General features: G+C 40.7%; 1 protein-coding gene across 1 annotated transcript in view; it reads right to left on the bottom strand.

Moving 5' to 3' along the window:
* Positions 1–223: 223 nt before the first annotated feature.
* Positions 224–24,892, bottom strand: part of EFHC1 (EF-hand domain containing 1) — a 73,302-nt gene continuing 48,633 nt past the window's right edge. Inside the window, exons 7-11 of the mRNA XM_036249355.1 lie at positions 20,980–21,120; positions 14,428–14,641; positions 13,672–13,819; positions 1,732–1,942; positions 224–395 (exon numbers count right to left, since the gene is read on the bottom strand). Coding sequence (XP_036105248.1) covers positions 324–395; positions 1,732–1,942; positions 13,672–13,819; positions 14,428–14,641; positions 20,980–21,120 — 786 coding nt within the window. The 3' untranslated portion in view covers positions 224–323. The remainder of the gene's footprint in view (positions 396–1,731; positions 1,943–13,671; positions 13,820–14,427; positions 14,642–20,979; positions 21,121–24,892) is intronic.

Here is a 24,892-nt window from a genome sequence, read left to right as displayed (position 1 = left end):
AATCACATCCAGAAACACCCTCACAGACACCCAGAAATCACGTTTGGCCAAATATCAAGGTATCCCAAGGCCCAGTCAACGTGACAATAAAATTAACCATCACAGAACCCCTACCTCCACCTCCCTCAATAAGGCATCAACCTTAGCTCTTCCAAGATCCAATTTAACTTAGACTTCAGAAGCAGTAAATTATAAGAACCAAAAAAGAAAGAAAGAAATATACTTTCACGAGCTCTGTAAATGCCTCTATACAGAGTACAAGGTATATTTCAAAGTGCAGGTCCAAGCTCACAAAGCGGCATTGCTTCCTCTCGCCAGCCAGGTCAGTTGGAGAACGCACGGACGAAGCTGTAGTAGTTGATCTTGTCTTCTCCGTGGGAGCACATCCTGATTAGCTGCAGGGAGGACAGAGAGAGCAGGTGGGACAGACACGCAGGGAACCCAGCCTTTGTAAAGCAGCATAGAGTTCATATCCCCGTGAGCCTGTGAGCCCGGTAGGTAGGTCAGATATCATCCCCTTAGAGTTAACAAAGTCAAACCTCAGATGGAGTAAATGGCCTGCCCAAGATTTTAGGACTAACATTTGCATGTATAAGGACACTGTCATTTTCAAAAAAAAAAAAAAAATTTTTAAGGACTTTCAGTTATTTTTATATTCAAATACAAGACTTTGTCCACCCAGTCTGTGCAGAGTAAGACTCTTTAAATAGTGGCTACGGCTAGTGCAGTCTAATAGAAGAATCGAGTTGTGCCACTGCTCAAACCATATCCCCTGAAACCAGCCGTGAGCGGTAGTAGACTGGTCTGCTGGGGTTACCTTCGTAAGACCCATGCAAATCCATCCCACCCACTTCCCCTGTCCCACTTCCACTGCAAGTCCTCGCTCATGTCAGCTCACACGTGGTACCCATGACCTAAAAATCAGATGTGGGCATGCTGTCCGTCTGAGACTCGGGAAGCTACGTGGGCTGTGGCCCGTGTGAACAAATACTATACTTTCTGCCTCCCTCCCTCCTTGCTAATGTTCCTGTCTACAAAATAACCTCATCTCCAAGCTAGTCACTCTAGCCCTAAACAAAAGCCCTCCCTAAATGGATCTTAATTCTGAACATTCCTTTTTGCTAAAAGATCTTTAACGTCAACAGTACCTCAATGTTCTTAGTAAGAATGTCTCAATGATAATAAGTCATAGTCAGTTTGGCAAGGGGGGAGGAATTTCGTTGGACTTCTAGGCTAAAGGAGTTTACGATGGGGTGGGGGGGAGGCATGAAACACCCTCTTCAACTCACTTGTGGAAATTCTAGGAGGAGAATGTCCATGTCACCCTGTGACCCCTACTGACAGATGCCACTGTCCTGGGCAGTGGTCATGCCTTCTCCCGTGCTAGTCCTGCTGGGCTCACGTACTTAATGCTGTGACAGGTGTTGAAGGCGGCCCGCCAACCCGCTCCGTCCAGGGTCTCTGAGTGCCCCTTGGCGGCTGCCCCTCCAGCCCTGGCATGTCTTCTCAGCCTCCCCGTGCTGTCTAGCCCCCTACCACTGAAAGAGTGGCCTTGCAGCAGAATTAGAACAGAACAGCAGTGAATCAAGGGAAAAGCATAATCAGGACCCAGCAGGAGACCTGACTTGAACTAGGTCTTCCCCAGTTAAAACGAAAACACATACGCTGTCTTTAGGAGAGAATGAACGGCGCTCAGCCTCGCAACCTCCTGGAAGAATAACTCATACTGACCTCCTTGATCAAGGAATCATCCACTGGGACATTAAGAGAGTCACAGATTTTGAAGAAATCTTCTTTGTCCACAAAGCCTGAAGCCTCCTTGTCATAAACTTGAAATGCCTCGAGAATGTTGTCTCTGCAGGGATGATCTTTCAGCTGCTTCTGGATCATGTCTATTAACGTTTCCAGTTCTTGCACACTTGGGTCCACTTCAGTTTGTTTGCTGTAGAGAAAGGAAGGAAATGACGGAACATGGAATGTATTCTTGAGCCATCTCAGCTCAGGAACAGAAGTTCTCACTCGGTGCGGTCCGGGGAGCTTCTAATACAAACAGCTCTGCGGATGAGCGGACCTGCAGCGGCCGGCAGCGGGTGACCTCTGCTTCAGGACAGCCTGGCCGGGGACAGCGTCTGCCTGAAGCGCAGCCTCCCTGGCTGCCGGCTTCAAATCACTGCACCACAAAGAGCCAAATCTAACACCACCACATCCCAAGTGCCGTATTATGGGAGTCATGTGATCTACATCATCCATATTACATCATCTAAAAATAACTGTCTGCGTTTTAAAAATATTTATCTATAACTGTGCAGTCAGGGGTCTCTTGTACTTTTAACATTCCCTCTCCAATGCTCTGAGTTTTGTGAAAGGTTATCTATGGAAGCTAAGAGACTGCCCTCTGGGGTGGGTTGAGAAGTTTAGGGTTAGCATTTCCTGAAATGAAGAGAGATTAAGAACCCAGAGCATTAGGAAACGGGAGGTCTAGCCCTTTAGTCAGAACCAGGATAAGCAGGAGCCTAATTTTCATTCCCTTTGAACATGAAGGAACAGTTATAAAATTAAAAAATTTTAGAGTTGGAAAAACCTCTCTCGTGTTTCATCCTCACAGATCCATTTTGGGATAAAAGGGGGCTCAAATAAACTCAGTAGGCACCACTCCCTTTTTCAATGATGAGAATCCAGACTTGAGGGTCTCAGTGACTTGTCCCAAAGATAAAACCAGAACTGACACCTCACCTGAGTTCTCACAAGCATGCCCAACCACCACTCACGGAAACCCTCCCCTTCCAGAACTCCACAATGCCAACCCACCACTGTTTTTTGTTCCTAGTTTTTCTTATATATGATATTCAAAAAGTTCCAAATAGCCTTTTAAGGTATTTCCCTTTTCACCTAGTGGCGACACCTGCTGGAAGAGGTATAAATTGTATAACCTTTCAGGAACAACTTGTAAACATGAAACAACAGCACCCAAAATAATTTCAAATAATTTTTTTAAAACTTTGAACCAAATGAGTGTTTTCTTTTTCTTTTTATATGTTTTTATTGATACTTTAGAGAGAGGGGGAGGGAGGGAGAGACGGAAACATCAATGTGAGAAACATCCATCAGCTGCCTCCTGCACGCCCCCTACTGGGGATCGAGCCCACAACCCAGGCATGTGCCCTGACTGGGAATCGAACCAGGACCTCTCAGTCCATGGGACGATGCTCCGCCACTGAGCCATACTGGCCAGCTCAAATAATTTATGCTAAGTAAATAATCATGAGTTGTAGAAAAAGATGTATCTATAAAGTTATTTTGAGACAGTCTAAATGTAAAAGTGAAAAAAAATTTTGTCCTAAAATCAGGAACTGGTCACGTAATATCCACTATAACCAGGCAGTGTAGAAACAATGCAGCATTGACCATATTGCAGAAAGAGTAGAAAGGTTCACTGTTAGTGAGAAAATCAAGGTGCAAAAGTTTATATAGAATGCTACCTTTTAGCATACTATGCAGCTATAAGAAAGAAAGAGCTCTTATCTTTTGAGACAACATGGAGGGACCTGGAGAGTATTATGCTACGTAAAATAAGCCAGTCAGAAAAAGACAAGGGTCACATGATCTCACTTATTTGTGGAATCTAATGAACAAATTAAACTGATGAACAAAACAGATCCAGAGACTTGGAAGTAGTGAACAGACTGACAAACCTCAGAGGGAAGGGGGTGGGAAGAAATAAACTGAAGAACTTGTATACATGTATGCACAACCAATGGACACAGACAATAGTGCGGTGAAGGCAGGTGGGGGTGGGAGTAGGGAGGAGTGTGTCAATGGGGGAAAATGGAGGGACATCTTTAACTTTCAACAATAAAGATAAATTAAAAATAAAATATACACAGTGGATAAAGTTTTTTTCAATAAATGGTGCTGGAGAAAACTAGCTATCTATATGCAAAAGAATAAAACTGGATCCCTATTTTATGCAAATCACACAAAAATTAACTCAAAATGGATCGAAGACTTAACTATAAGACCTGAAACTATAAAACTCCTAGAAGAAAACATAGGGAAAAAGCTCCTTGATATAGGTCTTGGCAATTTTGGGGGGACATGACACCCAAAGCATAGGCAACAAAAGCAAAAATAAACAAATATGACTACATCAAACTACAAAGTTTCTGCACAGCAAAAGAAATAATTAGAAATCTACACTTGAAACCTATATGATTTCATTAACCAATGTCACCCCAATAAACTTAATTAAATAAATAAATAATGGACTAGCAAAAAAAAAAAAGGAGAAGAAGAAGAAGAAATAATAAAAAAAAGAAAAAGGCAACCTAGGAATGAGAGAATTTATTTGCACACTGTTTTAGTCCATTTGGGCTTCTATAATAAAATACCAGAGACCAGATGGCTCATAAACACCAGGAATTCATTCCTCACAGTGCTGGAGGCGGGAAGTCCAAGATGAGGGTGCTGTAGATTCCGTGTGGCTAGTGAGAGCTCTCCTCCTGCTTCACAGCTAGAGCCTCACACATGGAATTTTAGTTTTCTAGTGGAATGGGGCTGGCAAACTCTCTAGGACGTCTTTTATAAACGTGCTAATTCTCTTCACGAGGGGTCTGCCCTCATGAGCTAATCACCTCCCAAAGGCCCCACCTTTTAATACTGTAACAGGGGGTATCAGAATTTCAACATATGAATTTTAGAGGCACACAAACATTCGGACCATAGTAGAAACCATATATCTGCTAAGGGGTTAATACCTAAAATATATAAGGAACTCACACAACTCCATAACAAAAACAAAAACAAAAAACCAACTGATTTAAAAATGAGCAAAAGATCTGAATAGACATTTTCCCAAAGAGAACACAGAAGTGGCCAACAGGTACATGAAAAGATACTCAACATCACTAATTATTAGGGAAATGCAAATCAAAATCATGATATATCACCTCGAAACTGTTAGGATGGCTACTATCAACAAGAAAAAAGGTTACAAGATGGTGAGGATGTAGAGAAAAGGAACCCTGTAAATTCCTACTGTTGGTGGGATTGTGCATTGGTACAGCCATTATGGAAAACAGTATTAGGTTCCTCAAAAAATTAAAAATAGAACTTATCCCGGAGAAGAGTGAGAAGAATGTGCCTTGAGTGTGCCTCGTGTCCCCTGGTTGCTGTTGGGGGTAGAGCCCTTGTGAAATCCTGAAAAAAGGGATTTGCTTACACTCATATAGGAGAACAAGTGATTTTTATTTGTGTGGAATTAAATCTCTGCATTTCCAAAGTCCCATTTCCCTTAGTTCAGTCAGAGAAGTGCAGCTGGAGCTTCAGTAGAGCCAGTGTCCAGAGCCAGTGTTCAGAGTTTCCTTTCTATGTTGGAGCCGGGTCCAGTTCAGTATCGGCCAGCTGCAGTCCATTGGTCCATAGCAAGTGGGGTCCGCATGGCCGTGGGCCACACAGCAAATGCAAGGAAGCAGGAGCAAAAGGGCCTCTTTAAGCCAGGAGTTAAACAAAATGTTCCAAGAAGGCAAACTTCTTTGTTTAGGGGTTTATAGATTCCCAAACGTTTGCATTCTTGCCGTGGCCACACCCTTTCTGGCCAATGCCCTCTGACTGACAGCAAACACCTTCCCTCTGTCACTCCAACTCTACTGGGCATGCGTCTATCTCCCTTTACTGGATCCCTCCCCCGGTGTTTTGCAGGGAACATATCTATAATGTCTGGTCTTCCCTTTGCTCCTCTCCTATTATTAATAACTAGCTAATTACAACAGTATCAGAACTGCCACATAATCCAACAGTCTCATTTCTGGATAAATCTCTGAAGTAAACAAAATTAGTATCTCAAAGAGACATCTGCACTCTCATGCTCAATAGCCAAAATATGGAAACTACCTAAGTGTCCATTGATGGATTAAAAATGTGATATATACCAAAAAAATGAGGATAGTGTAAGGAGCCTCTGGGACAACTTCAAGTGTGCCAACATTCACATCTTGGGGGTGCCAGAAGGAGAAGAGAGAGAACAAGAAATCGAAAACCTCTTTGAAACAATAATGGCAGAAAACTTCCCTAATTTGGTGAAGGAAACAGACATATAAGTCCAGGAAGCACAGAGTCCCAAACAAGATGAACCCCAAGAGGCCCACACCAAGACACATCATCATCAAAATGAAAAAGTTCAAGACAAAGAGAATCTTAAAAGCAGCAAGAGAAAAGCAGTTACCTACAAGGGAGTTCCCATAAGACAGTCAGTTGATTTCTCAAAGGAAACTTTGCAGGCCAGAAGGGAGTGGCAAGAAATATTCAGAGTGATGAAAAGTAACAACCTACAACCAAGATTACTCTATCCTGCAAAGCTGTCATGTAGAATCGATGGACATATCGAGAGTTTCCCAGACAAGGAAAAGCTAAAGGAGTTCATCACCACCAAACCATTATTATAGGAAATGTTGAAGGATCTTCTTGAAGAAAAAGATAAAAAATATGAACAAACAAAATGGCAATGAATACATATCTATTGACAATGGAATCTACAAACAAAATGAACAGGCAGAACAGAAACACTCTCAGATACAGAGAACATTTTGTTAGTTGCCAGATGGGAGGGGGGGTTGGGGGAATGGGTAAAAAAGGTGAAGGGATTAAAAGTGCAAATTGGTTGCTAGACTGGCAAACCTCAAAGGGAAGAGGGGTTCGGGGGCGGGAAGAAATAAACCAAAGAACTTACATGCATATATGCATAACCAATGGACACAGACAACAGTGTGGGGAAAGGCAGGAGGGGGGCAGGTGTGGGGAGGAGGGGTTCAATGGGAGGAAAATGAGGAACATCTGTAACACATTCAACAATAAAGATAAATTTTTAAAAATGTGATATATATATGTATAAATTATGAAATATACATAATAAAATATGTGGAATGTAATGGAACATTTGGCTATAAAAAAGAAAATCCTGCCATTGCGACATGAATGAAACTGAAGGGCCTATGTTTAGTGAAACAGCCCAGACAGAGAAAGATAAATACTGTAAACGAGACTTCATTTACATGTGGAATCTTTAAAAAGTCGAATTTATATAAACAGAGAGTAGAAGCGTGGTTGCCAGGGGCTGGGGGTTGGGGGAAAGGGGGAGATGTTGGTCAAAGGGTACAAACTCAGTTATGAGATGGAAAAGTTCTGGAGAATCTAATGTACACTAAGGTACCCACAGTTAATAATACTGTACTGTAAACTTGAAATTCACTAAGAAAGTAGATCTTAAGCTTTCCTACCACATGTACAAAATAATAAGCGATAACTATGTGACATGATATGGGTTAATTAACTTGATTGTGGTAATCATTTCACAATGTATGTGTATATCAAATCACCACACTGTATACTTTAAATACATACAATTTTATTTGTCAATTATACCTCAGTAAAGTTGGCAGGTAGGGGCCACTATGATGGGTTTGGAGCCAAATTCTAGGATGACTGGTTTGGTAACTGTGTGAAATGGATTAGGTAGAGATCGGAGGTGGAAGACGAGTTAGGGGGCACTGTGGAAACCTCGGTAAGCAGCGATGGGAGTACGGCAGACACTGATGGTTACCTGCCCAATAGTCACCCTCTTCTTCCTGACAAAGCCCTCACTTTGTTTGGGCAGCAGTGAGGAGTAGCCATGTGATACAGCCCAGACAATGAGATGGAAGCAGAAGTTGCTAGGCGGGGCTTCTGGACAAGCCCTTTACAAACAGGAAAAGACCTGGTGAGGTTGGCTTTTCAGTCTTTTGCCCTTTATTCTTCCTCTTCCCCCTGACTGGAATACAGATGTAATGCTGGAAACAGAACGTTCTCACTCTGTGGCCACAGAATGAAAAAGCATGAGGACAAAAGCTACTTGCTAAGGATGTCTGAGAAGAGAGAGAGAACAAGTGAGGTCTCTGTAGGCATCGGAAAGCCACCATACCCGCTCCGGACCGGTCACCTCCAGACATTGTGTTCCCTGAGAAACATAAAACTCCACTGGCTTAAGCTAGTGTCTGTCTGTTTCTGTTGTTATTGTTGTTGTTATGTGCACACAAATGCAACTCCTAGCTGATTGAGTTCTTGACATTAGGAAATGGTGGTGAGAATGAAAAGAAGTTAAAGGCAAGAGAGAATAGAGACTAAAATACAAAGGAATTAGCAGCTTATTGAATATGGTGCAAAATAGAAGAGGTCAGAGGTATCTCCAGAGCCTCACATCAAGGCCAGTGGAACTCTGCTAAGATTGAGAGCAAGAGGGGAACAGACATTCGAACATTCATTGTCTGCCTCCTGTGTGCTTTCCATGTTATCGGAACTCACTGTTATCCAGCTTTATGTGACAGACAAACAAAAAGAAGAAAGAAGGAAGGAAGAGCAGGTGTGCTGGAAGGATGAAAACCAAGTTGTACCCAGTGTGAGATGCGGATGACTCAGCTGGGTGAAGGCACACCCAACAGGCAGACAGGAATCTAGGAATAGAATCAGAACGGTCGGGATGGAGAGCACCTTATTTAGACACCGGTGAGATGAGATAAGATTTCAAGAGTTTAGAGAAAGCAAACTACTGGATCAAAAACAGGACCTTGAGAAACACCAACCTCGTAGACAGAAGTAGGAAAAAACGATACAAAGAATAGGCTTCCAGAGAAGTAGGAAAAATGACAGAGGCTCTGACTTATTAGAACTCAGGAGAGAGGGTTTCAAAAACGAAGTGGTAAAGAGTAATATATATGTAGATGAAAAAGACTAAAAACACAGGAAGTTGGCAAACCACAGCCCACAGGTCAAAGCCAGCCTGTTGCCCGTTTTTCTAAATACAGTTTAATTATAATACAGCCATACCCATTCATTTGTATTTGTCTGTGACTGCTTTCACCCTACAAAGCAGAGTTGAATAGTTACAACAGAGCCGGTACAGCCCACAAAACTTAAGTTGTTTACTACCTACTTCTTTATAAAAAAAGTTTGCCAACTCTTGTCCTAGACTATGAGCTCCCTATTCACCCCTATATTTGCCTAAGCATTTAGGAAGGTCTGGCAGATGGTGCAAACTCAAATAGCTGCTGAATTAATGAGTAAAAGACAAGAGACCATTAGATTTTGAAACAATAACGTTCAAGAAAGCAATTTAGGAAGAGTTACAAGGAGCGGTCAGAAAGGAGGCAGTTGCAAACATAAAACAGAAGGATTATATTTGGAGAAATGGGAGCTACTTACCTTTGACAACAAGCTAAAGAGAAAATGAGAGCTTATACAAAACATTGATGTGAAGAGTGGGAACACTGAAGAAGCTCACGTTCGACCATTTGTCCTCATGGTGAGACCAACTGCAAAGTGAGTGTGGAAGAGTTTGGGCCTTAAAGAAAATGGGCAAAGAAAACAGAATATTTGGAAATGTCTACGTGTGAGAGTAGCTGGAAGTGAAAAAGAGAGGATTACAGTCATCCCTTGTTTATCATGGTTAATCAGTGCTAGACTCTAGCGGTTGCACCTGGCATTGAAGGATTCCTGGGGTGCTCGAATACAGAGGCCTACAATCCATATGTAAATTTTTTTTTTTTAATCCTCACCCGAGGACATTTTTTGATATTTTGTTCAGATAGAGTGGGAGGGAGGGAGAGAGAGAGAGAGAGAGAGAGAGAGAGAGAGAGAGAAAGAAACATCGATGTGAAAGAAACACATCGAGTGGCTGCCACCCACACGACCCAACCAGGGCCAGAGACAAACTGCAACCGAGGTACGTGCCCTTAACGGGAACCAAACCCGGGTCTCTCCAGACCGCAGGCCAACGCTCTAACCACTGAGCAAAACTGGCCAGGGCCGTAATTTTAATTTTAATTGTAATACAGGAGTGTATAATTGACTCAGACAACTGAGCACGCACTGTATCATTTTCACTGTCTCAATCAACTTTTTAATGAATATATTTGAAAAAACCGCAATAGAGTGAAGCTGCGAAAGTCGAAGCTGCGAAAGTCAAAGCGCAAAGTGGCGAGGGACGACAATAAAAGGATCCTTGAGCCCTGGCTGATTTGGCTCAGTGGTTAGAGCATCGGCCCATGGACCAGAGAGTTCTGGGTTTGGTTCCCACTAAGGGTATGTACCTCGGTTGCAGTTTGTCCCCGGCTCCAGTTCGGGTCATGTGGGTGGCAACTACTAGATGTGTCTCTCTCATATTGATGTTTCTCTCTCTCTCTTCCTCCCTCTCTATCTGAAGATAAATGCAAAAAAATGTCCTAGGGTGAGGATTTAAAAAAAAAGGGAGATTAAAAGGATCCTTGGGGGGTTGGGGGCGGGGGGTTCTTGAAGCTGAAGAGCACGAATGGGCATGTAACAGAACAAGAATACTATATATGAACATGTGTGTTTTTATGCTATTCACACATGTAGATTCCCTATAGAGGGGTTAGTGGGCATTTATTATCTGTAAGTCTCAGTTCAATATATTGCAATGAGGAATCCAAACCCAAAAAGAACTTCAGATGAAGTCAATACTCAATTATCGATGCACTGCTTTAATTTCGTGGCTTAGAAAAAGAAAATAGCTAACTCCAAAGTTCACCATCCTATAACTGGCACTTGCTCTGAAAAGTACTTAGGCTTGACAAGTACTTGGAAATCTTCCTTTAATTACTCTTAGCAATGATTAGTCAAATAAAGGATTTGTTTTTCCTTAGAGCGGAAGGATTCGTTGCCAGATGAGAGGAGTTAGAAGGCAAAGAATGGCTGGAAGACATGGAAGGCCCGACACTTGGACTCCAAGCATCTCTTCTCTCTCCTCCACCTGACGTATCACAGGAGGAGGTGAGAAGATGAGGATCAAAGTGAGGATAGCAATGGATTTCTTAACCCAGAACTTGAATTTCTCTTCACTTGTATTGGTATCTCATTTACAATGTGAGCACCATCTTTTTATCATTACTAAATCAGAGAAGTAAAACATAAAAGAGTATTCTGCTGGAAGAATGCCAAAGCTAGAAGCGTTCCGGCCTTGCTGGTACTTGCAGAGACATGAACATATTACAGAAAAAACTTCTGAGAAATACTTGAATGAAATGTATGACCATGAATTTCAACCCAGCCCTTAATGCTCATCACCACCAAACTATGTTTCTCTAGCCCACTCACTGCCCACACTTTCCTAGATAGCTGCTATCTCTCATCAGTCTTGAAACATTTTTTGAAATATTTTTTTACATCTCTGAATTCAGCATGCCTTCTTTAACTGATGGTGAATTGCAGTTATAATTGACAGTTTTTTTCTTTCTTAGTAGATAAAATAATGCAATATGTTTACATTTTCTTTTTATATGCATTTATTTTATTTATATAGTCAATAGAATAGAGCAAATTCACTGTCAGGTTTTCAGTCCACTAAACCACTACAGAAATAGCAGATGCATAGCACGGTCAGTGACGATCATGTCACTTCTTTCAAAGTCTGTTGGTGATTGGTCAATGGGCATCTGTTTTGCAGTTCACACTTAGCAAGTATGCAGATAAGTTGCCTCTTGGTCTCTCAGTGAGAAGCCCACGCGATGTTTGACAAGAGAGAGACCTGCCCAGCAAAGACGAAAGTGCAGTAAAGAAGTAAAATGAGATGATGCTGGAAGCACAGTTCAAACCCAACACAATGGAGTTAGAGAGGAAAAAGCTACCGTGGAGGTGCTAATACTGCTGTCCTTTGAGTGACTCTCACTGCATAGCCAGAGGAACTTAGTGAAGGCCAATTTATCGGCGTAAGTAAGGAATGTGACTGTAATGAAAAGGAAGGACATGACATATCCCAGATGCTAGCAAAAAACTGCACGTTAAAAGAACTCTCAGAGATAGTTCACTGTCAGTAAAGAAACTCTAGGAGATATCTCACAACACCGAAAGCAAACACAATAAAATGTTGGAAGCTGATCCCAACTTCAAAAGGTATGTGACAATTTGCCAAGGCATGGAAAAGATGTTCGCTGTGTACCGTAAGTTATGCGATGAGAGAAAGGCAAGCACTGTTCAAACTACTCTTGATAAGTTTTTTTTGTTCGTTTTTTTTTTTACAAAGGAATAAAACACTTGAATTCTTAGTGTTTTAAATTACAGAGTACGCAATGAAAATTTTACTATTTTTTCATGTCCCTATATATTTATAACCACCTGAGTTTTGCACATTTATACAATAATTTTTAAGGGTCACAGAACAGTAGCAAATTTCCCATTGATTAAGATTGCTTGCATGGCCATTTTTATAGGCCTACACTTCTGTGCAAAGGGAACACTACACTCTCCTTACTTGGTTTCCAGGATACCACACTCACTTGGGTTTCTTCTTGCCTCTCTAGCTGTCCTGCTCAGGTTCCTCTTCCCAACTCTGAGTGTTGGAGGACCCCAGAGAGCAATCCTTGGGGCTCTTCTTTTCTCTAAATCTTAAAGATTTCACCCAGGCTCATGTTGGCATGTTGAAAATATGCCAACAGCTCCCACATTTTCACCTCCAGCTCAGACCTCTTGCCTGAACTCCAGATGTATACATACAACTGCCTGTTTGATGCCTCTACTTGGATATCCAATAGCTACCGTAAACCTAGTACATCCAAACCAAAATAAATCCTCCCCTCCCAAAAAGACCCTCCTCTACCCCAAATGAACATCTTCCCCATCTCAGATGATGGCAACTCCTTCCTTCTGGTTGTTCAGGCCCCAAACCTTGCAGTTATCCTGAACTATTCTCTCTCTTATATCCCCTATATAATCTACCTTCAAAATATATCCAAAATCAGACCACTTCTCCCCATCTTCACTGATGCTACCCTGGTCCATGCACCATTATCTCTTGCCTGGGTTACAGCAATATTCTCCTAACTAATTTCTCTCCTAATCTACTCATAACACAATAGCCCTTTAAAACATATGTCAAATTTTGCCACTTTTACTCTGAACCCCACAATGATCCTCCCTTTCACTCAGAGAAAAGCCAACATCTTTCCAAAGACCTAGTAGGTCCTACGTGATCTGGCCCCTTGTTAATTTTCTAACTGCACCTTCCACTCCTCTGCCTCTCACTCACTCCATCCCACCTATCGCTGGCCTGCTGCTCGCCAGTGCCGGCTGAGCAGTCTGGGCGTGCTGCTGCGCAGGGCTCAGCGTCCCTCCTGGGAAGCTCTGCCTCCAGAAAGCCACATGGCTAACTCTACCTTCCAGTCACTTTATCGAGGTGTCACCTCCCCCAGTCAATTGCATCCACCCTCACCCTCCAGAAACCCTTCTCGCCCTAATGTTGCTCCACTTTCCATACCACTCATCACCTAATATACTGTATAATTTACTTGTGTTGTTGACGGGCTATCTGCCACTGCTTAGAATGTTAACTCCATGAAGGAAGCAACTCCTTTTCTATTTTGTTTATTAAAAAAGCCCAAGGGCCTAGTGATAGTATTTGACCCATAGTACGCATTCAATAATTATTTGCGAAATAAATCAAATTGAAAATGTTCTAAGTTTCTACTTGTAATACTGGACCCAGAAAACCTTCTGCATGTGACTAATAACTCCTACTTGGTGAGGGAAACCTGGAAATCTAAAATGGGATTGCCCATTCAATTTATCAAGAACTTTTTCCCGAAGATCTCATAGGTACCAAAGCCAGAACGCTCCCTGGACAGTCAAACGTACTTTTCCAGTTCTGGTGCAGGAGCTTCACGCTTCCGAATATGGTTCTGAATCGATAAGAGTGCTTCTGGTGAGTACTGGGCAGCATTGCTCTCCATATATTTCAAGACATAGTTGTCTGTATCACGGATGATGAACCGGTGGCCAAACACTGGGGAAAAGGCAGAAATACACTTACCTTGGGTATGTTTTTGTTTGTTTGTTTGTTTGTACTGATATTTTAGAGAGTAAAGGAGAGAGAGATAGAAACATCGATGTGAGAAATATCAATGGGCTGCTTCCTGCACGCCCACTACTGGGGATCGAGCCTGCAACCCGGGCATGTGCCCTGACTGAGAATCGAACCGGGACCTCTCAGTCCATGGGATGCAGCTCAATCCACTGAGCCACACCAGCCAGGCTTCCTTGGTTATGTTTTGATCATGCAATCAGGAGTAAAATAATACTGATCTTCCAATTGGAAGTTCACAGACATGCATGTGTGACCTAGACTAATGAACTTTCAACAGCTCTCTAAATTTATATGCAGTCGTTTGCTGGTGGTAGGAAGCTCGGGGTCTATATTTATAGCCAAAAAAAAAAAAAAAGGCAACCAACTTACAGTTTAATTGATAAGGAAGGAGATTAAGATACTGGACCACATATGTAAGAATATTAGTTTTGTCTCTGCTGGAATACAGCCTAACTGCCTCTTAACAAAGGTTAACCACATAAAATTCACTTGCCTAGTCAGAAAGCCTAAACTGTGTTTAGACCTACCTTCAATCACAGCGCCAATGAAGAAGTCACTGGGGCCATAGTAGACGGGGTTTTCCACCGAAGAGTGTGGTTTGACCACTTTTGTTCTGCCAAGGAACTTGCCCCCAATGATACCAGAATTGCGGACAGGAGGCTCAAAGATACTGATCATGTCAGTGGCTAGAAAATACGAGAAGACAAATCGGCGGTCTTTGTCTTCTGGGTAGGGGGATTCCTAGAAAAGTTGGGGGGGGGGATATTATGAAGGTACATGAACTATCCAGATGCCCCCAAATTAAATACCTACAGGGATCAGGTATATAATGTAAATCTACTACATAAAGTATAATATAAATGAACAGTGCGAGGGGACTCTGATGGCCTGAAACCTGCCCCAACTCAACTCCACTTGATTGTTGCTTTGTGGGAATGTAGGCCCAATGTCGAAAGAGCCTCCTATTCTGCATGAGAAGATAGAAATCTAGAGTGCTGTACAAAGCCCTGACTTGAAAACGTTGGCTTAACTCTTTGAAAGCACTATGCAGGCCCATGGAGCACCTACGTTTCTACATTCTGCCCACAGGATGCCAATCTGAAACCTCCTGGCTCACGTTATGTTCAACCTCGTGCATGCTAAGATGATTGGGCAGTTTAGTTCTTTAAACAAATTCATTGATACACATAATTTTAAAAAGAAAATTTAAGAAGGGAGGAATCCCAGGGTTGCAAGTGGTTCTGAGAAACTATCTTCTAGACAAGACTTTTCCTAAAGGAAATTGCTGAGTGATCACATAACCCTTAAGCAACAAATTCCACATGGAACACGCTTAAATACAGACATGCTTATTCTTGACTAAAATCTCATACTGCAGCTTGAGCACCTATCTTCTCATTCAGACCATGGAATTATTTCTGTAAAAATTTCTCATTTATTGAAGAAAGACATTGGTAAAATAATGCCCTCATACCATCCCCTAATCTAATAGTCTCCAAACTTTTTTGATTGAACACCCCTATAATTAAAAAAAAATCCATAATATAGTTAATAAAAATCAAACCACATCACTCCTCTGTTCTCAAACCTCCAGAGAATTCCCATCACACTTAGAATAAAATACAAAGTTCCAAGCAGGGCTACAGGCAGGGGCATACCAATGGGGAGTAGGGGAGTTCATCTTTCCCAGCGTGTGTGATTAGCTGAATGAATATACCCTTTGCTTTACTAAACAGGCAAGGGAAAACCTTTGAAAATTATTATGACCAGAATATCACTTCTTTCTTTCTAGTCCATAGGAAGATACACACTAGTTCTTTGTTAATGGTCCTGTTGGTGTTCTTTGAACTGATTTTTTACTGTGAATTCTAACACACAGAGAACAAAAAAAACAAATGTACAGTTCAAAATTTTTTCATAAAGTGAACACCCATGTAACCACCAAGCAGGTCAAGAAACAGCATTGACAGAATCTAGAACGTGCCCTCCCAATCAGTATCCTATCCCTCCCCCACCCAAAAAGCCACTATCTGGTTTTACAGTTTTCCTTAGTTTTACTACAAAGCAGGCATCCCAGAATAGTTTTGTTTTGCCTGTTAGTTTTTTTTTTTAATCCTCACCCGAGGACATTTTTCCACTTTTTGCACAGATAGAGTGGGAGGGAGAGAGAGGAAGAGAGAGAGAGAGGGAAACATCGATGTGAAAGGGACACATCGAGTGGCTGCCACCCGCACGACCAACCAGGGCCGGGGACAAACTGCAACCGAGGTATGTGCCCCTAGCGGGAACCGAACCCGGGTCTCTCCGGACCGCAGGCGGATGCTCTAACCGCTGAGCCAAACCGGCCAGGGCTGCCTGTTAGTTTTTAATCTTCATATAAATGAAATGACATAACCTTTATATATTCTTTTGTGTCTGAATTCTTACATTCAAAGTTATGTTTATGTGACTTATCCTTGTTATTTGTAGCTATAGTTCATTAATTTTCATTGCTGAACAGAAATCAAATCATTGTATAAATATGCCACAATTTATTTATCCAGTTTCCTATAGATGGATGTCTGGGTTTATTTTTAGCTATCATGGGTTATGCTGTTATGAACATTCTTATCTCTTAGTGCACGTATGTATACTATTTTGGCACAACCTGGTATATTTGATTATAACAAACTATTTTCCTAAGTGAGTGTGTCACTGACAATATGAGATTTCCTATTGTGCCATATTCTAACCAGCATAGTACTCATCCTGGTAGGTGAGAGCAATTCATCATGGTTATAATTTGTATTTCCCTGATCACTAAAAGGGCTGAGCACCTTTTCATATGTCTATTGGCCTTCTGGATATCCTCTATTGTAAAATGCCTGTTAAAGTTTCTTGCTTATTTTTAAAAATGATTTGAGTGTTCTTTAGGTATTCTGGATATGAGGTCGTGGTTGATTTCTGTAATAAGATCTTCTCCCATTCTATCCTACCTTTTTTTTTTTTTTCTTACTCTTATTGGTGTTATTTTGGTTTGTTTGCTTGTTTGTTTGTTTGTTTTGAGGAACATAAACTCTCCATTTTAAAGTAGTCAAACTTATCAGTTTTTGAAACAATTACTTCTTTTTGTATACTGCTAAAGAAATCTTTCCCTATTACAAGGTTAAAATCATATTACTAAAAAATTTGATTGCATTGCCTTTCACATTTAAGTCTTCATTTCATTTCACCCAGAATTGATTTCCATATTTAGAGTGAGGTAGAGTAATATTTTCTTTTTTCCCCCATATGGATATCTAATTGTTCTGATATAACTTATTAAAAAGAACTTCCGCCCTGGCCAGTTTGGCTCAGCGGTTAGAGCGTTGGCCTGCGGTCCGGAGAGACCCGGGTTCGGTTCCCACTAGGGGCACGTACTTTGGGTGCAGTTTGTCCCCGGCCCTGGTTGGTCATGCGGGTGGCAGCCACTCGATGTGTCCCTTCACGTCGATGTTTCTCTCTCTCTCTCCCTCCCACTCTATCTGTACAAAAAATGGAAAAATATCCTCGGTGAGGATAAAAAAAATTTAAAAAAAGAACTTCCTTTCCCAATACCTCAGCAGTGCCATATTAGTTACATATATTAAGTGTGTGTGGGTCTGTTTCTGGGCTATCTAATCTATTCCATTGGCTTAATTATCTATCTTTGCACAAATATTCTATTGTCTTATTTTATCTGACTTTTTAATATATTGTGATATTTTGTTAAGCAAATCCACCAATTTTCTTCTCCAGGAATGTCTCGGCTATTCTTGGAAGTGCTTTACATCTCCACATAAATTATAGAATCAGTTTGTCAATATTCAAAAATAAAAACTCCTTGGGATTTTGACTGTAATTGCTTTGAAACCATATATCAATTTTGGGCAAATATCTTTATAGTACTAAATTTTCTAACCACTGAACATAGTATGTACTTTCATTTGTTTGGGTCTTCTTTAATTTTCTCTCAATAATGTTTTAGACACTATCTACTTTTTGTTTAATTTATTCCTAAGAATTTAATATTTTTTGATGCTATGGTAAATGCCATTTTTCTAATTTATTTTTTGTTGGTTTTCATTTTCTACATACACGATCATTCATTTTAGGTAATGACAGTTTTATTTCTTCCTTTTCAATCCCTGTACCTTTTATTTTCCTTGTAATTTTACTGCAGGGGCCTTCAGTACCATGTTGAACAAAAGGTGATAGAATAGTCTTGCCTTGTTCCTAATCGCAGAGAGTTCATTCTCAGCATTTCATCACTAAGTATGCTGTTTGCAGTAGATTTGTGGTAGTTATCCTTTATCAGACTAGGAAAATTCCCTTTTATCCTCTGTTTACTAAGAGTTCTGTTTTAAACTCACAATATTTATCAAGTATTTCTCTGCATCTAATTTTTTCTTTTATTCTATTACTGTGATAAATTAGCAAAACTGAAAAACTTTGTTTTGTTTCTAGTTTTCTTCTGAAATTCTCAATCTTATCATTTATCTCCTTAAACATAGTTAAATATAGATGTTTTTCAAGTTTGATAACACTAGTATTTGAAGTCTCTATGGGTCTATTTCTATTATCTGTTGTTTCTGCTCATTTTCCTTCATATCATCTTGCCTTTTGTCTAGACATTGTATTCGTCATATTTTTTTAATGAGTGCTGGACATTGTATTAAATTGTTCACAGAAATAATTTGAAGCCTACAATGATGTATCTTCAGAGCATTTGCATTTGCTCCTGCCAGACAACTCGGGACATTAGTAATCCAGGATCACCTTAATATGATTTTTAAAATGAAGATAATTCCAAGCCAAAAAATAATCTCTTCAAGGATTCACACAGAAAGTTTACAAGGTGCTTCTGTCTTTGATAGGTCCTAGAGTCCAAAGTTTGCTCTCACAGGTGTTTCTTCTGGAATCAGCAAACTTTCCCAGAGGAAATATTGCCCCATTCGCCAGGCTCACCTCTTGGTTTTCAATATTCTCCTGGTCCTTGTTCAGTGTTTCTTCATATCTTGTTAGTTGTTCAGCACCCTCAAGCAGTAGTAAACACACACACACACACACACTCACCCCCCCCCCCCCAGTTTTTCTAGTTGTCCTGAGCAAGAGGACTGATCCAAATGATCTATTCTTCAACCTTCCGTGATATATCAAATTTGCCTGGGTTATTTGTGAGTACAGAAGACTGCAGTCAATATATGGTGTGGGGCAAAAGTAGGTTTACAGTTGCTTGTATATAATACACTAATAAATAAGAATATAAGAATAAACTCTGTTTTGTGTACTCATACCTGTAAACCTCCTTTTGCCCCACTCTGTAAATGTATTCTTTCTTCTCACTTAGCAATATCTGACATTATTCAATGCAATTTTTATAATCAATTATGTAATTTTCCCAGGATTTTTAGGTAGAGAAAGTAATTTTCAATTATGTAGTTTACAAATTGATGTGCGTCCATCTCCCTTTTCATAGTCTGAGCACTATACTGGTTCTTGATCAAAAGAATGCTGGGTTGAGGATTCTCATAGCTGCAGGAGTAAAACTTTTCCAACTCCCTTCCTCGTGGTGACTCCTCATGTCACCTATTGAGGGCTTTGGTGACTATTTCTCCGTAGGAAAAGTACCTGTGATACCCTTTTCTCTACTTTCTCTCACACATATAAGATGGCAGTATTAAAACTGCTTATATGGATTGTACTGTCATATTTCCAAATTATTTATACTGTAAAATAAAAATATACTCTTTAAATTTGAAAAAAGAAGAAGAAGAAGAAGAAGAAGAGAAAGAATGGTGGGTCAAAAGTCAGAAAGTTGATTTCTAGTTCCGCTTCTGCCTAAGCAGCATTGAGATCTGGGACAAGCCAATTAGCTTCTCTGATTATTGTTTTGAAGCATAAAATGAATATAATATTATATTTCCTAATTCATGGATAGTGTATGTGTAAATAAATTCATTTACCCATTCATTCAACAGTTAATGAGAACCTACAAAGTCTAGGAAGTTTATAGTTACCACATCAAATTTCCACACGACTATTGAATTTTAATGGTAACTGAAAGAATTTAATCATAATATAAAACCTTCATTAACCAGAATTCTGATGGTATGGAGGTTCTAGTTGGTATAGGATTTGCTAGAACTCCTTTTATATATAAAGCTTTGTTCAACATTTTTCTAAAATATATTAGTCGACTGTTTTCATTAATTTTTGTTTTTTATGTACATGTACTACATGCAGGCACACCTTGCTTTACTGCTTCACTTTATCGCACTTCACAGGTGTTACATTTTTTTTTACAACTTGAAGGCAAGACCTTCCACAAGCAAACTGATTCGTACTAAGTTTACTATAATGGTCACTCTATTGCAGTGGTCTGAAACTGAACCCACAGTATCTCCAAAGTCTGCCTATGGTTTGAAAAATCACCTGACCTCCCCCTCCCCCAATTACCAGTCCTGGAAGTAACTTATTCCAATTTCTGCTATTTATGTTCATAGTTCTCAATAAATTGTTTTTGTTCCTTTTTCCACATTTTTTTTTTCATTTTTAAAGACATTATCCTTTGAATTCCTAGCAGTAATTTGCTTCAGGTAATTCAGGCCATGAGTGGAATAATCAGAGGTTGAATTTATGTCTGATTCCAGACCTATGCTCTCAACCACTAGCCACATGACCTCTCAATGGCAACATCTATTCAACTGATGTCATAAATGATTGCATTTAGTGTGTCTAATGAATATAAAATATATCAAGCTATATATGAGAGGTAATGCTAAAAATTAGTAAGACATGGTCTCTACCCTCAAGAAAATCAGAGCACACTGGAAAGTCACACAGATACATAAATAAATTGAACATAAGTCAGGCTTTCATAACTACTTAATAAAAAAGGTCAAAAAGGTCTGCCAAAATTTGAGGGGTAGAGGAGAGGATTAATGATCTAAAAGATTTTTGTGGCAGCTTGGACTTGAGTTAGGTCTTGGTTCAGGGGCACCATATTTAACGCCATCCAAGCTGCATGAAGGCATGGTACTGAGACAGAACAGAATCTTAGTATATTAAATTATCCTCACCAGTGAAGCCAAATAACGAAGCACCTTGTTATCATTCATCAGCATTTTAATAACATCTTTTTTGGGAGCTTTTGGAACCAGAGCAAAGCAGTTCTGAGCAGAGTCTTCAACTGGTCCAAAACCATTATAGGGAGGTAATTCCTAAATACAGGAAGCAAGAAGCAAAGAAGATGTTATTTGTATTAAAAATTGCAGAGTAACTAAATTTCTTTGAAAAAAAATCTAGAAAACATTTAAAAGAAATTTCAATATTTACAAATGTAGTCAGAAAAAAATAGCACACCACATTCCACTACTCCTTATTTATAGATTTTATACCATGATCATTCCTCATAGAAGTGACTGATGATGCTACAAAGTAACTCTCAGGGCTACAGTGACACTAATGCTGATGTCCAATGACCCCTTACTGCCAAAGCAGGACCTGGCCCTACTCCCTGCCCAATCTTGGCACTAGTGATCATCCTAGCGTGACTTTGTTACTGGTGGAAGTGGCAGCGGTGGGGGTGTCCTTGTCCCCATCCATTGCTTGTGGGAGTGGAATTCTCATGATATCCCAAGAACAAGAATTTTCAGAGACTTGCATGGGTAAATGAGTGATTTTTATTTCTGTGGAATTGCATCCTTGAATTCCCAAGATCCCCTCTCCCTCAGTTATGCAATAGAAGAAGTGTAGCTTTAGCTTTAGCAGGGCTAAAATCAGAGACAGTGTCTAGAGTTTCTGTTCCATGTTGGGACAGTCCAATTCAGCATCAGGCTAGTTTAATTTGTGTTCCTTGCTGCAGTCCATCAGTCCATTGTGTGTGGGGTCCACAAGGCCACACAGCTATGGAGGAAACACGGGAGAATGCAGGGAAACAGGAATGAGAAAGCCACAAGAGAGCAAACTCCTTTGTTTGGGGAATTACGTATCCTCAAACTTTCATGGGCTTGCATTAGCCACACCAATTCTGGCCAATGATCTCTGTTCCCAGGTGTGACTGACAGGCACCTTCCCATGTCATCTCAAAATCGCTGTGCATGCATCTCTCTCCCCTTTGTTCAACCCCTTCCCCCAGTGTTCTGTAGGAAATGGCTGGTGTTTCCCTGTGGAATGTGAAATTGCAGCTTCCTGGTGAAGCTACCCAAATGGCCATGCTTATAATGTCTGGCTTCCCTCTTTGCTCTTTTCCTACTATCAATAACTAGCTAATTACAACGGTATCAACTTGGTTTATTTTTCCTATTTACCTCCACATTTCTAATATTTTTACCTCTTGAGTTTTGCCTTACAGAAGAGGGATGACAGCTATACTTCCTGAGAACTCAGATTCCTTGTTCATAAAGAACTTTCCTTTCCTAGTGAAGGAACAAACTCAAAATAAGTTTCACTGGTGAGTAGTTTAGAAATATAAGATGAGCTTATATTTCTGATTCAGGTTCCATGAAGAGCTGAAAGTATCACTCTAGGGTGCTAGGATTTGTTTGTTTCAAAACTTAAGTAGTTTAGAGGCTGTTTTCCTTTCTCATCAATACTAGCTAGAAAGCAGCAGAGTTCTTTTTCTCTGACTCTCTTTTTTTTTTTTTTTTTATCCTCACCTGAGGACATGTTTCCATTTTTTACTCAGATAGAGTGGGAAGGAGAGAGAGGAAGAGAGAGAAACATCGATGTGAAAGGGACACATCGAGTGGCCGCCACCCACACGACCCAACCAGGGCCGGGGACAAACTGCAGCCAAGGTACATGCCCTTAGCGGGAACCGAACCCGGATCTCTGTGGACCGCAGGCTGACGCTCTAACCGCTGAGCCAAACCGGCCAGGGCTCTGACTCTTTCTTACTATGCTTTCTTAGCAAATACAGCTTATACCTTGCTTTTTACTTGTAGATATCTTCCCAAATCTTATTATAAATTACAGTCAGGGACTTTAACAAATTAGTCTATAAGATCCCTGGTACTCCCTCAAAACCAAGTGTCTCTGCCATGTTCATTCAAGGTGTAGTAATCACAACACTGACCCTGTGCCCACATGCCAGGGCTGGAGTGATGTGACCATGATGGCTGGAATATGACTAGTGGATTCAGTGGATGGGAAAGGACCTAATTTGCTCCAAGGGCAACACAACTGCTCAATGAATATACAAACTGCCATGGACAGAGGACCTTGGGGGAGACACCAAATACCAACAAGCTTTGCATTACTCTGGAGGCAAGGCAGAAATGTAGTGGTGGAATCTAAACTTGCTTAGCATCTGCATGAACACACAGCCTGGTTAGGGGATGGGGTGGAGATTGCGGAATTTTGAAATAGGGAGGTAGTTATAGGCCTCTGAGCACTGTCCTCTCAAATTCTTTTTGTGTTTTTGTTTTTTTTCCAATTTTTATTAATTTATTTTTGTTACAGATGTTTATCCTCCCCCCCACTCTCCAGACACCCTTCTTCCTTTTGTGTTTCAACAGTCTTCTACCTGCTTTTCCTGAATTGGACCTCATTTGCCCTGCTTGGAATGAAGACCTTCCCTAAATGTCATCCCGCGAGTCCTGGCACTAGGCTTTTTAGACTCCAAGCTACTTCCTGGGTTCTGTTTCAATCTAGATGGACCACTCCTCTGACTATGGACATTATCACTCCTAGATACTCCTGCTCATATGACCCACCCACCAGAGTTTCTGCCCAGGCTTTCTAAACAAAGCAAATACTCACTGAGTGTGAGAGTCCCATAATCCCTCACACACTGTTTTTAGGGGCCAACTCCATAGCGATTAGCTCTCCTAGTCCTGGTTTCTTCCTCTGCCCTGCCAGCATGTCTCCACATGGAGCCAGCTGGAGAGGGAACACATCTGGCCATTGAATCCATGTTTACTTGTTCCTGATCTAGCAAGCAGATCAGCCAGACCTGTGAGTGTTGTGATTCTCAAACTAAATATATCCATTAACTTGACTCTAGTTTTCTCTCTCTAGACCCTGTTACAGCATCCCATCCCTGCTTTACAACTATGCCATTCAGGGTTTAAATGACTTAAGTGTCAAGACTGAGGAGAGTGAAATGTATCTGCTGTTTGGTAAGTGGAGCCTGCCTACTCATTTCCAACGCAGACTTTCATAAATAGGCAGAGAGAATTTATTTGTGATATAATTATTTGTTATAGAGAATTTACTGAAAATAAACTGACCGAACACTGCAATTAACGCCCATATGTATGGAGGTGGAGTTAGTTTTAGTCTACAGAGTGGCTGAGATAGGGCAAAACAAGCAAACCAACCAACCAACACCCACAGTGGTTCTTCACTTCTCTCTGCTCTCTGTTGAAGTCTTCCCATCACTTTCTTTCTTTGGAAGACAGGTTAGGAGAAAAAATATTATGGTAATGAGAATGAATGGAGAGAAGTATTCTAGAACTCAAAAGCTTTTCTCAGCTCAAAAGATGGTTCAAAGCTTGTTGGGTGAAAAAGGTACACCACTCAGTTGCAGCCCCTCCCCACCCTACCTCCTGGTTAGGTAAAACTCCTTGTTTCATAGAATCACCCTTGCACTCTGCAATATGACCTTGGGCAATTTCCTTGGAATGTTATCTTACACTCTCCTTATCTATGAACTAGAGTGGTGGAACAGTTTGCTTGATCAAAATCTCAATCTTTCCCACACTATTTTTTCTTGTATACTCCATCAAGTGCTGTCAAAAAATTTGAGGGTGAGGCAGATTCATGGGTAAGGAGTTCTATCAGGAAAAAAAAAACAAAAAAAAAAACGGATAGCAAGAGGTACAGTCACATATCGTTTAATGACAGAAATATGTTCTGAGAAATGCAGTGTCCAGCGATTTCAGCATGGTGTGAACGTCACAGAGACTCACAAACCTAGACAGTATAGCCAACTACACACCAGGCTGTGTGGTAGAGCCCACTCCAGGCTGTAAATTTGTACAGCTCGTC

This window comes from Molossus molossus, unplaced genomic scaffold (assembly GCF_014108415.1).
Source record: "Molossus molossus isolate mMolMol1 unplaced genomic scaffold, mMolMol1.p scaffold_m16_p_8, whole genome shotgun sequence".
In the NCBI taxonomy this organism is placed as follows: Eukaryota; Metazoa; Chordata; class Mammalia; order Chiroptera; family Molossidae; genus Molossus; species Molossus molossus.
Note: the sequence above shows the minus strand (reverse complement) of the source record. Positions and strands in the feature narration are given on the sequence as shown.